Genomic DNA, 12,528 nt, shown 5'->3' on the forward strand with positions numbered 1-12,528 from the left:
CTTAGAGATACGGTACATGAAAGTGGTGTTTTTGTTCAGAATCAAAGAGAGAAATGATACAGACAAGTGCAGGAGACAGTGAGGTGGGTGATTCTCATAAATGCTTTGCTTGACATTTCTTTGCTTTTACGTCTCATTAAAAGTGGTAAGGGTTAAACCCAAGAAAGAATACTCAACAGATGTGTTGTTTCCTTTGTGTGGTCAGAGCTGAACACCACATGTTCCACTTCAGTTGCTCGTTTCTGGGTTTGGTGTTCTTTTAAAAAAACTATTATTCTAAAATTAGGCAAACATTCGTGGTTATGACAAACCAGTATCATTGCTTTGACAAAGGCGCTGTTGTTTACCTGTTGTTGGACCTTCTTATGTGTTCACATATGCTTTTACAGCCATTTATCTTGCTAAAGAAAGGATGGGTTGTTTTGTGTGTTGGTATGTTGTAAGCAGCAACACACCTTATCTCAAGAGTATAATGCCTCCATCTTCTGTAAATCGCTGCCACACAGACAGTCAGTGTAACATGGAGAATGCTTTATGATACCCTAGCAGACCGAATGCTTGCCTCTGGCAGAGTGAAGGATACCTTAATTTCCAATGCATGATTCTTTGTTTGTTCTTGATAGGCCCAACATGAGCTTAACCAACTACGAAAAATTACTCATTTCTCGTAAAGGCTCGCTCATCTCCGAAACATGAGATTCCTTCACCCACGCTAACACACAGATTTAGTCCCATCCAAGAAAAGGAAATGCAGCCTGCAGAGTGTAACAAAATCATTCACCCGCAGTCACCATGCCTCCTAAAGTAGCTTAGTCACAACCAGCAACATCGGTGTGTGTTCACATTTGGAAAGTAAATTTGACTTTGCTGCAGGGTCAATACCTTTTTCTTCGGGCTAGTGAGAGAAATATTTATATGAGAAGCAATATGTAAATACTGCTAAGAGTCATCTTGCTTTAGTAAGAGTAAATGAAGTACGGATGTGCAGTCGGGTATTTCACTGCTGATATTAAACACCAGTGTCCAGAATCCATTAGTTTCCCTTGATGGATAGTGTCTACCTCTACCAATAATCCACTGAAATTATTTCATTAGATGAGATGGTCTTTAATTTGAGAGTCTGTCTGATACCTAAGGAATTGTTCTTCTTGTATTACAGTAAAGTATGAGAGAATCAAATTCCTTGTAATTGCTTTGAAAAGCTCAGTGGAGGTTTATGCCTGGGCTCCAAAGCCTTATCACAAATTCATGGCTTTTAAGGTAAGTGAAACTTCACTTTGGTTCGGAGGTACCACCATCTTTTATCTCCTCTTTGCTTTTTGTTGCATTGTATAACATTTATTTCTAGTTAAAGATAAAACGGATGTTCTTTTAAGGGTAATATAGCTCATTTGACATACATTGGAGATGGCAGGCATAAAACTGTCACAGTCACGATTCTGTTGCATGTGAACATCTCATTTCAGTGCTGTGCCAAGATGTTCATTTGAATTCACAAAGCTGATGCTGATTTCCCTCAGAGGAGGAGGAAATTTAACAAAAACAGCACTTAGCCTAATTTTTGCCTAGTCCGTTTCTAGAATCTGGATTCTTTCAAAACAGAAGTGAACCATCTAGCTCTCTTTGCTACTCAATGGGTGATCCATATTTAACTCCTTAAATATAACCCGTTCGTGTAGGAAAAATAGGAGACCTTTCTGTTCTGAAAATTCTTAAGATTATGTATGCTGATCTCTAACAAAGAGCTTTATTGTCTTTTTTTCTTCTTCCAGTCCTTTACCTCACTTCATCACAAACCTCTGTCAGTTGACCTGACTGTTGAAAATGGACAAAGATTAAAAGTGATCTATGGCTCTCTGGTAGGCTTTCACGCTATTGATGTGGACTCTGGATCTGTGTATGACCTCTACCTTCCAACACACGTAAGTTGCTCCAAGAAATTACATAAATGTCTCTGCACTTTTGGCTGTGTATTGCTGATAATCTGGTTAAGCGGTGTGCTGTGTTTCAAAACACAGGGTAAGAGAATAATTATTGTATACCAGGCAATAGAAATCAACTTTTCATATGCTTTCATAATAGTGAAGTTCTGTTATAGGGCTTTTCTTGGATTTAGAATATCTGTTTTTAATGGTTTAAGTTCATAAAGCTTGTTGTGTGGACACTACTATTTTTAATCAATTAATCTTGGAAATTCAGGACTTCTTTAAAGCATGCAAAGACAAAACAGTATCTCCATGAATTAGGTGACTTTAACAGTCTGCCAGAGTTCTTTTCTGTCTTGACAACAAGCTGATTACACTACACTGAAACAGGCTGAAATTTGGCCTGTTTAAAAAGACTGTTGCAATGTATTTAAATCTTGATCCACTACCAGCATGTTACCTGTGTGCAAAAGAGTACCTGTAAGTAGAGGAGCTGGGTACAAGTTAATCACATGAGTATACAGCTGCACCTGTGCATTTCTTTATCACGGAGGAAGCTTGCGTTCATTTTACATGATTACCAATTTGATCTCAGTGTCCAAAATGTGGTTTGCTTTTCAGTTATGACTTTGCAGAAATTCAACTTCCAGACAAAATAAATTTGCTGTTTTTCTTGCTGGTTGGTTGTCCATGAAAATTCCTTTCATCCAAAGAATGCAGGATTTTCTCGCTCAGTTTTTCAAGCAGAAGAAGGCATGAAGGTTTATGTGCATATACTGCATGGTGTACCTGTTCGCTTAGATGATGCTAAAACCTAACTTGAAGTAATTCCTCTGTTGAACTGAATGTGGGGCTGTGGAGTATAAAGTTTGTACTGGTTTTGGTTTTGTTTCTTGAGATTTTTTTTTGTTATTTTTTAGCCAGTCTAGATAGTTTGTTTTAATGTTATGGGTCTCTAAAGCCACAGAAACATGGGGAATGAAAACCAAAAAGCTAGCAGGTTTCCATGGCTCCAGTCTGATGGGGGACTCCCAGCCAGGGAACTCCTGTGCTTGCCTGAAAGCTTCCCTGGTCAACAGAGCTGTGTGTGGGTAGAGTGATAGCTAATGGGTGCCACTGCCTACTTGTATCCCGAGGCAAGAAGACCTTCAGTAACTAAAAGAGGTTTGGGGGGATGTCACCCCAAATCTGTGTGTGGCAGCCTGTGCTTTGGACCTTTTTATTCCACATGGAACCTCCAGCCCAGGGTTTTTAAAGCAAACAAAAACCCACACCTTCCTGGCAAGCCACTTGCTCACTCCATCACCCTGCCAAGTGACAGTCCAGTCCTGTCACACCTGTGTTTCTGATGGTCCCTGTCTATCTTTGACAATGATTGCTTATAAAGTTCTTGTAGCTGAAAAAGTAACTCTTCTGGCTGTTCCAAACAGTCTGCTGAACCACCTGCTACAAAGCTTGTGCTGTTTGGTTTTTAAGGGGCTTATTTGTCTTGTTATCTGGTTTATTTAATTCAACAATTAGAAGCTTTCTTACCTGTGCAACCACGGAAAATTCACATCAGATTATAAATCTAAGCATGAGGCCTGCGTGCCACCCTGCAAGTTGGTTGCTAAGTGAGATGAATAATGACTTGTCAAGAAGATCATCAGCGTAATTGCCCAAGATATGAAAGGCAAAGAAAAAAATGAAGCTTCTTAGGGGCTTCAGCTTTTCAACAGGCTGCAGATGTAATTATGTATGTGAGGAGGGAGATTTCCCAGGTGAATGTCCTGAATATGTGGGGCAGCTTTAAGAACGGCTCCATTCCTGTGTGCTCTTCAACCAGAAATTAGTGTGTACTAAAAATATATTTTCCCTTTAGAATTTCAGACCTGAAATAAATCTGCTACTACCGTAGCTCTAACTTTTTCAGTGTTTTATTATTTCAAAGAGCATCTTATAGAGTGGATAATTTTCTCCCGGAGCTTTGTGGTGGCAGCAGAGCAGACTTCAGCAGGCTGACTTCAGATACTCTTGCTTTCTGGTAGCCTCTTTGCCTGGTTCCCCACCTCTTTCTCCATCTCTTACCTGCTCCGATCGCTCATGCGAGTACCAAGGCAACGCATTAAAATTGCTCTGCGGCTCTGGATACCCGTTCTAGTGTTACGGATAGTTGTTGCGGAGGCACGGAGTCAAGTGGTTGGCCTGAGTGTGTTCAGTTTGGCAAGTACAGCTTCAGTGCTTCTTTACTGTTCTTTGTGCCCTTACGGCATGTGTAAATGTGCGTGCTTGCAGAAAAAGATCTTTGTGTTGCTGGCTTGTGAAAATGATGTTGAAACTCCAGTCGTGTGCTTCCTATTAAAAAAAAAAGTGATCATTGCAGTGGTTTAATTTTCTCTGTAATTAACATCCTGTTTTGAGTAGTGCTTTAAAAAACAGAATTGCTTTCTTACTGATGTTAAGGCTCTCCTTGTTTCAAAAATGCTTTCGTAAACCTCCCACCTCTATAGCTGTATGCTTAGCCATTTGTTTTCACACCTGGGACATGCATTGGCTTGTGGGAGAGACCCTGGTGCATCCAACAGCTGTTAAAATACATGGTGTGAGTGACATGCACTGTTTCTTGTGGCATGCAGAATACGTATGCTTAACAGCATTAAAGAAGGAACTACTGGTAGTGAGGAATGTTGGAAGTGAAGGATGTAGAGCAGCTTGTGTTTAAAAGGTCCAGGTAACTTTTCAGCTTGCTGTAAATATTGTTAAATTTACAGGTCTTTTGGAGATAGGGAAGTAGGATGGAAAGTGAAAGCGCTGATCTCCTGTAATGTGGAAGTTTTTGTGCTTCTGAAATAACTGAATTCAAATTTATTTTACCTTTCTTCTATGTATATGATGCAGGCACTTTGTGAATGAATAAGTATTTTTGTGTCTCAGTGGTGTCTTGAAACCAATGAATACTGGTAAATATAAATATTCAACATTGATCTGTTTGCAAACCTACTCTAATATCTGGAGAGGGGGAAGGAGTAGAAAACCCATTTCAGAAGCTAAACTCTACAGCCCTTCTGAAAACAGGTGTCTCTTTCACTTTCCATGAAGCAGTTCTTTTTATTGCTCTGCTAAGCTAGTTAGATCGATGTTATCGCTCAACCTGCAGTCTGCTTTCTGATATCTGATATCAATCATAGTAAAATATGATCCTAGATCCAGGGAACTATTCGCCCACATGCCATTATCATCCTCCCTAACACCAGTGGAATGGAACTTCTACTCGCCTACGAAGATGAAGGCATCTACATTGATATATATGGGCATTTCACAAAGGAAACCGTTTTGCAGTGGGGAGAAATGCCAGCATCTGTAGGTACGTATGAAAAACAGCACTTTATTAAGCGTAAGATTCTGCTGCATGAAACCTGACTTCTTTATGACATTCTATCTATAGCAGAGTGGTTATATGGCACATAAAGCAGCTTCTGGGTAAGCCGGGTATCTGAATAGTGAAGAGATTAAAGGTGTGTTTATGCTGAGGCAGCCAGTGACTGCAGTAGGGTTTTCTCATGTGGATCACAGTCTGTACTCTTGTCATACTGTTTATTGCATCATTCCTGTATTATGCAGCCAGGCTTTGCTGAGGGTGCAACCTACCACAAGTTTCCACAGAGAGAATTATGTGAATCACAGATACAGGAAAGGGCCTGTGTCACAGCCCATAGCATTTTATGTAACAATTCACCACGGTAGAAAGGTGGGTTATTGAAAAGGTTTGTAACCGCTGTCAAATGGCCCCTTAATTTTATCACAGGGTATTTCTAAAAGATTCTCAATCTCTCCATTTTCAGTGACTCTGGAGGAGGAGGTTCTCACTGTAATTGCAGCCAGGACAGCTGTTTGTTTCACTTTCCCCAGAGGGCTTCCCCTTACCTGTGTGAGGAAAACCAAGAACAACACAGGCAGATTTTTGTTATTATTATTTGTTGCTTTTAATTCCTTTTCTGGCTCGCTGCGGTTCTCCTGTATCTTAAAACAAACATACAAACAAACAACAAAGCCCAAGACATTTAGATTGTTCAGAAGCAAATTATTAGCTTGCCAAGAACTGGATGCTGCAGTGGAACATGGAGAATGTTCGCTTTTCTCCCTTTCACTTCTAGCTGGGTGCTTTTACGAAAAGCTCATTGCAGTCAGTAGAGTAACACCCCTGAGTCAATAGAAGGTCTGTCATCTGTGGAGAGTTTTAACAGTAGTGAGAGCATGAAACCAGTCACTGGAGCACAGACTGCTACAAGGGAACTTGCTGTTTCTGCGCTGTTAGAATCAAATTCAGCACCAAAACTGCTTCACTTCCCAGAATGAGGTGTGAAGTCATGAGCTGACTGTATAGTATTTCCTTCCTCCGGATTTGCCTATTTCTGCTTTTCAGCCCATATCTGGAGCTGCGGGAGATAACTAAAATCTATCAAGTCAGTTCACTGTTTTTCATATGAATATCTAATAGTCACATGTATAAATTATATTTTACACCCCTTCCGAATTAATGTTAGACATACCATAAGAAATAACCAGTAATCAAAGAGCAATTACTCAGGAAGAGGAGGAAGAGTTCTAGAGCAAAGTACCGAACATAACCGAAAGATGCACTGAGGAATTACAGATGAATTTCATTTGGGGAACTTCTTCCTTAAGCCTTAATAAAAGTAGCAAGCTGGTCCCTGTTGCTAGATAATTAGCCAAAGCATTTCAAAGGAACAAAGGGCTTTTTTACATCATGCTTGAGAAAGGGAGATGTTGCAAGAATGGGTGCCTATATTTCTGACTCCTAGTTAGAAATATGCTTTTGTGACACTGGACCCTGACTGCCCTCAGAGCTTTCTTACTTCAGCTGAACAGTCTGCAGGAATACGGCAGCAGAGGACCAGAGGGAGCTTAAGTCCCTTGTACTGCCACTGCTGGAAGTACTGAATCATCAAACCCACAGAGATGTGAGACAGGCTTGTCATGCATTCTTGTGCCTGGGAGTCACACTGCCTCCACTTCAGCAGCAGCTTCCTTGCCTTGAAGTGAATAAAGCATCACCGCTTTGGGCCAGCTGAGCATGTCATCATCTGTGCCAGTTCATTACTCTGTCTGCATCCGCATAGCTGTGATAATCTTAAGTTTCTTGAGATTGTTTACATCGTAAGAGAAAGAGCGCTATGTGGGCACTCTGCACGCATACGTGCAGCCATTTTTATTCTATCACTAAGATACTCGTCTGCACAGAAAGCCATCAGAACAAAATTACCCAGACGCTTATGGCACAGTATTCTGGAGCAGTCCTACAGATAGTGGTTGGAGGTAGTACCCCGTCCCGTGAATTTTACTGTATTAGGAGTCTTGTATGTGAATTGTTGGAGATGGCCACCAGCAGAGGGGGTGGCATCCCATCTGGGAACAGGCGGATAGGATGGGTGCAATAAAACATCCTACTGAGGTAGGAGAGGATGAGTTCAATGTATATATAATATGGGAAGGTTAGCAGTGCTGAGTAAACAAATGGCTCCTTGTCCAGGTCTTAGTTTAATTATTTTGAACTAAAACTTCTCTAGTGCATCTTAACTACTAAATAGATAAATAAAAACCCCATATTATAACTGAGCGATTTAGGGCAGGGAAACTAAATATAGCTTGCTCTCGCAGTCTTCAAATTGGGACCTCTATGGCCTATCTGTTAATAAGAAATTGGAGAGAGGAAACTCAAATCCATTGGGAAATTAAAGTTGTAGAAGTACTCTATCCACATTTAATCTGAAAGACATTTCATATATGCAGAGCTAAATATAAATAGAGCTGTTATGTTTTCTTTCTATAAAACAAGACTTACAAAGGGTTTAAGAAACATCAAGTGAGTAAGATTTGGGAGCACTTTCTGCTCTTTTGTGTGAATAACAAATTATTTACAGTATATCGTGGAGGGCTGGCACAAAACTCCAAAAGAGTGGAGAACCAATAGAAGTTCTGATTTCCTTTGCTGGGTACGTATTAAAGCAAGAGGGACTTTATATGAAGAAACTGTGCTACCAAACGCTGGTTGTATTACTGGATCAGTGCCCTGTCAATTATCCTTAGCAGATCTAGGAATACTTGCTGTCTGACTCATGCTCAGAAAATACCTGCTTCTGGCTGAATGCTTTTTGGTGCTCACATCTCCTGCCCAGCTTTTCCAGCAAAGAAGTACACAAACAAGCAGCTCTTCACCCTGACCACGTTTCTGGCTTTTCCTAAAGAGGAAGGACTTAATGGAAGTCATGATTCCATACAGCACATGGGGTTTGGCTGAAGGGCCGATGACTCATTAGAAGTAAAGAAGGACTTTGTTTTAAGATCTGTATGCTCTGTGATAGCTGCTGTCTTTCACTGTCAGCAGAGTCACTGGCCATTCTGCCCAGCTGCAAACTTGCCTGAAGCAATTTTCTCTAACGTGTATAGAAGAGCAAAGTTCAGAAAGAGGTTTTTCTTTGCTCTGAATTTCACACGTGCGTATGCTGACTCTCCAAAAATGAATTCAGTACATCAATGTACTCCATAAAATGGGATTTGAAGTAACGATGCAGGCATACCTAAAACGGGTCAGAATCTTTTCATTCATATTCAGTTTGTTCATTTCAAACTTCTTGGCTGATTCGGAATCAGTTACCTGGGGAATGTTATGAGTCTCCATCACCAGAGGCTTTTAAGGTCAAGTGAGACAAACAGCCATCAGAAGCAATACCGGTGCGGTGTAAGAGAGAAGGATGGAAGAGAAGGTGCATTAAGGTCCTTTCCTGCCCTACTTCTGTAATACTAATCAGAAAATCCTGACTTTCTGTTATTTTGCTAAAAGCTGGCCTGATTTTGCTCTCATGCACAGATAAATCAGTAATAACTGCTCAGGGCAGTGAGTCACATTCAGTGCATTAGATCAGAAGGGGGATTTCTGAAGGGAAAAAAACAAAAATGAAAAGCTTAAGGAGGGAAGTAAGGTTCTAGCAGTACTTGTGCTGGCTCTGTGATACAAAGGGCATTTCTCAGACTACCCCGTGCTGCTGATGTGAGAGTGTGAGAGCAAGAGATCATTAGCTCACATCAGTGGCACTTCATAGAAGCTAATGGCTTCCATACGGCTCAGTTGTTTCCTCACCTTTTCTGCCTCCCTCAACCATTTCCCCTTGAAGCAGTCACTTCCATGAGCGGGGGCTCTCCTCAGCCTAATGCTAAACACACAGCGTAAACAGGAAACACCAAGTAGGTGGTCTTGCCCCAGTTTTAGAGCAATCTTAATGCTTTCATGATGTTAAGAGACTGATTTTGATCCCATCTCCCTAAACTGCCTTTATGGTGTATATTCTTTGATCTCCAGGAAGTAATGGTGGTATAGATGGTGTAACTAGAACCACAGCTCAGGCACAACTGTAGGTCTTTTGCATATGTGGTAATGTGAGTGAGGCAGGGGAGACTCGGGCATTGCTCCAATGTTTAATCAGTGCTGGCACACTGGTCTGAACTGGTATATTGCCAAGCTATCCAAAGGACATGAGCAGCTCTCTCTGCCTAGGATTGCTGGAAACCAGTACAATCTTGCACCGTAATACAAACATACTTCAGTTTTAACAGCTGGAAGCAGAGGATATTTTGATATAAAGCTTGTTGAGGTAGAAAGTGGACTCAAAACAACTATTCCAAACTTGCTTACAATATAGTAGCTTTCATTCCAGAATAAGTAGACTTTAGTCTGAGCATCTCATCTGTTGGCAGTTCATTCCACACGACACATTTGTATTTTAGGGTAAGTGCTCTCACATGGGAAGAATATCAAGACTCAGCACTGAACTTTGAGTTCACAATCTGCTACTCTCCAAATTAATTTCCATGTATACACTGGTCCTTATGTGTGGACAGCTCCACAAATGAGGTCTTTCTGTTGGCATATATGTCTACAGATGCAATTTGAGAAAAAAATCCTCTTGATTCCGACATAGGGATGAGTGACCCAGTCATCCAAGGCCTTCTATCTTGGATGACCTAGATCTTGTAGCACAGCCTGCCTAAGCCATTACTGAGAGCTGCAAGGATGATATCAAGTTGATGTCTGCCAAGGGCACTGATACAGCCGATACAGACATAAGGTACTGACAACTTGAGTGCAGATTTCACAGAGTAAAAAGATAAGGAGAATTATGAGTGGATTAGCTCTTTGATGTTGGACGTACATACTAAAGTGGGTAGCCACAGAATATCTTCATGCTGTTTATATTGTATATAAACAGTTATATATATATACAATTGTTTACACCCCCCTTAATGTCCCACCCTTCAGAATCATAGCCCAACTGTGTGGTGTGTCTGCTGTATTTAAAAGCTAAGCCTGAAAATATGAACACATCGTCTGTGGTTGCAAAAAACAGCAGATGTATTACATTGTATCATCTTTACTTTTATGGTCTAAGTCTACTTTATTGCAAGGCTGTAAGAAACAGACAGTGCTTGCATTAAAAATGTAGGGCAGGCAGGCGCTACCCACTGAAGCTAAAAACACAGTCAGATGCACACATTCCATCTAGACCATCTCAGAGTGCCACAAATCTCAGACTAATAAAAAAACAATTCATAGCTGAGCAAGAATAATTTCTAAGCATTGGCTATCTAGAGCATAAATAATGTGTTTTGTACCATGGAAGCCAGTACATACAATAGTCAGAGGTCTCCTGTTGAAACTGTGCCTAGTTTGAACTCTGTGGTGTTAACTCCTTCAGCGCTATCCTCATCTCATTTAACTGCTGGATTCAAAGGGAATAACACAGTATGCTTCCACAGTGCTCGAGTTTCTTCTTGTGTTATGTGCAGTATCTTCAAAAACAAATGATGGGAAGGTAGTAGCTGAAAGGACACAAAAAAATGGCACCTTAGTCTACAGGGTCCAGAGGAGGAGGGCTGGAGCACTTTCCCTATGAAGACAGGCTGAGGGAGCTGGGCTTGTTCAGCCTGAAGAAGAGAAGGCTGTGGGGTGACCTCATTGCAGCCTTTCAGTATCTAAAGGGAGCCTACAAACAAGAGGGGAGCCAACTCTTTGAAAGGGTAGGTAATGGCAGGACAAGAGGAAATGGTTTTATGTTGAAGGAGGGAAGATTTAGGTCAGATGTCAAGGGGAAATTCTTTACCGAGTGGTGAGGTGCTGGAACAGGCTGCACAGAGAGGCTGTGGATGCCCCATCTTTGGAGGTGTTCAAGGCCAGGCTGGATGGGGACCTGAGCAGCCTGGTCTAGTTTAATAAATAAAGTGAAATAAATACCCTTGAAAACATAACTGGAGAAGATCCTCAGTAACCTTGTCTAGTTTAGCCCTGCTCTGACAGGGAGGTTACACAAGATGCCCTTCACAGCTTTCTCCCCACACTTTGTCATTCTAAAATATATAACAATGTGTATTTTAACTAAATGTAGATTGCAAAGTAAGTCTGAGAAACTGAAAATCAGTTGCTCTTCCCGGGAGATTCTGTGTAAACCGAAAAATCATCCAGAATCTATTGTTATCAAACAGAAATGTTTCAGATCCGTATTGACAGAAACAAGGCGAGAATCAGTTTTTCAGCTGATAAATTGCTAATTTCCATGGCCTTATAGCACTCATTCCTCAAATCTGCACCACAAAAAGAAATGTTTGCAGGAAAAAGAAATAAAGGTTCCAGTCTCTTGAGTGAGATGAAGAGGAAGGGGATGGAATCTTGCTTTGGTTACCTGTAGTACTGTGCTCACTCTTCTATAGAGGAGTTAAAGCAAAGGGCAATAGTACAACTAGAACAGAGACATTAGAAATACTAAGAAATAGAGTTACAGAAAAGGAAAAAAATAAAGCTTACAATTAGGAAACTTAGAAATTCTGGCCAGAATTGCTTTTCAAATACGAATGTGCCAGCAGCATCCCCAGGGACAGGCTTCCCTCGCTGCACCCTCAGCAGCTCCTGCTTTACAGCACTGCTGCTAGTCTCCTTTCAAGCTCTGCATTGTAAGCTAGGATTTAGAAACAGTGTACGAATAGTAACAAGTATATTGTTGGCATTTTTTAACTTACCAGATCTGTTTCTTTTCTTTTTATAGCTTACCTTCAATCTAATCAGGTCATGGGCTGGGGAGAGAAGGCGATTGAACTGCGCTCTGTGGAAACAGGGAACCTGGAAGGAGTATTTATGCACAAGAAAGCACAGAAGCTAAAGTTTCTATGTGAAAGAAATGACAAGGTACAGAGATGACTGCGGTGTTATGGTTGAAACAAAAACAAGCCATTCTCAACTATGAGACTAAGATCATTTAATGTTTTGACTGCATATTTACATGGGTTATTTCTTACCTTAGCATGACCTTCCCAACCAAAGCAAATGTGGACAGTGAGCCCACAAATCAGTCACTGTGGATAATCCGCATGTGGTTACAGCTGCTTTCCACATCGTTTTCACTGATTTCAAAGGTGACAGCAAATACAGACAGTATTTCCAAGTAGAAATGTACCACAGATGTATCCTAGCTGTAGCACAAGCCCTGTTTCATTTTTAAAAGTTCTTCATGGAATCAAAATGGAGTTGTGATTTATGTATCTTTATACTTGAGACTCT

The 12,528-nt window shown here is 40.9% G+C and overlaps 1 protein-coding gene across 4 annotated transcripts in view; it reads left to right on the forward strand.

The window, feature by feature from the left end:
* The window catches only part of NRK (Nik related kinase), an 80,680-nt gene that overhangs the window by 65,025 nt on the left and 3,127 nt on the right, over positions 1-12,528 (forward strand). For 3 of the 4 annotated variants that reach the window (XM_015860734.2, XM_015860736.2, XM_015860735.2), the window contains exons 27-30: positions 1,160-1,260; positions 1,773-1,922; positions 5,109-5,268; positions 12,017-12,156. In XM_015860734.2, the coding sequence (XP_015716220.1) occupies positions 1,160-1,260; positions 1,773-1,922; positions 5,109-5,268; positions 12,017-12,156 (551 nt within the window). Of the gene's footprint in view, positions 1-1,159; positions 1,261-1,772; positions 1,923-3,952; positions 4,128-5,108; positions 5,269-12,016; positions 12,157-12,528 lie in introns of those variants that run through there. The other variant, XR_004307040.1, reaches the window with a different exon arrangement.

The sequence above is a fragment of the Coturnix japonica genome, chromosome 4 (genome assembly GCF_001577835.2).
Source record: "Coturnix japonica isolate 7356 chromosome 4, Coturnix japonica 2.1, whole genome shotgun sequence".
Classification (NCBI taxonomy): Eukaryota; Metazoa; Chordata; class Aves; order Galliformes; family Phasianidae; genus Coturnix; species Coturnix japonica.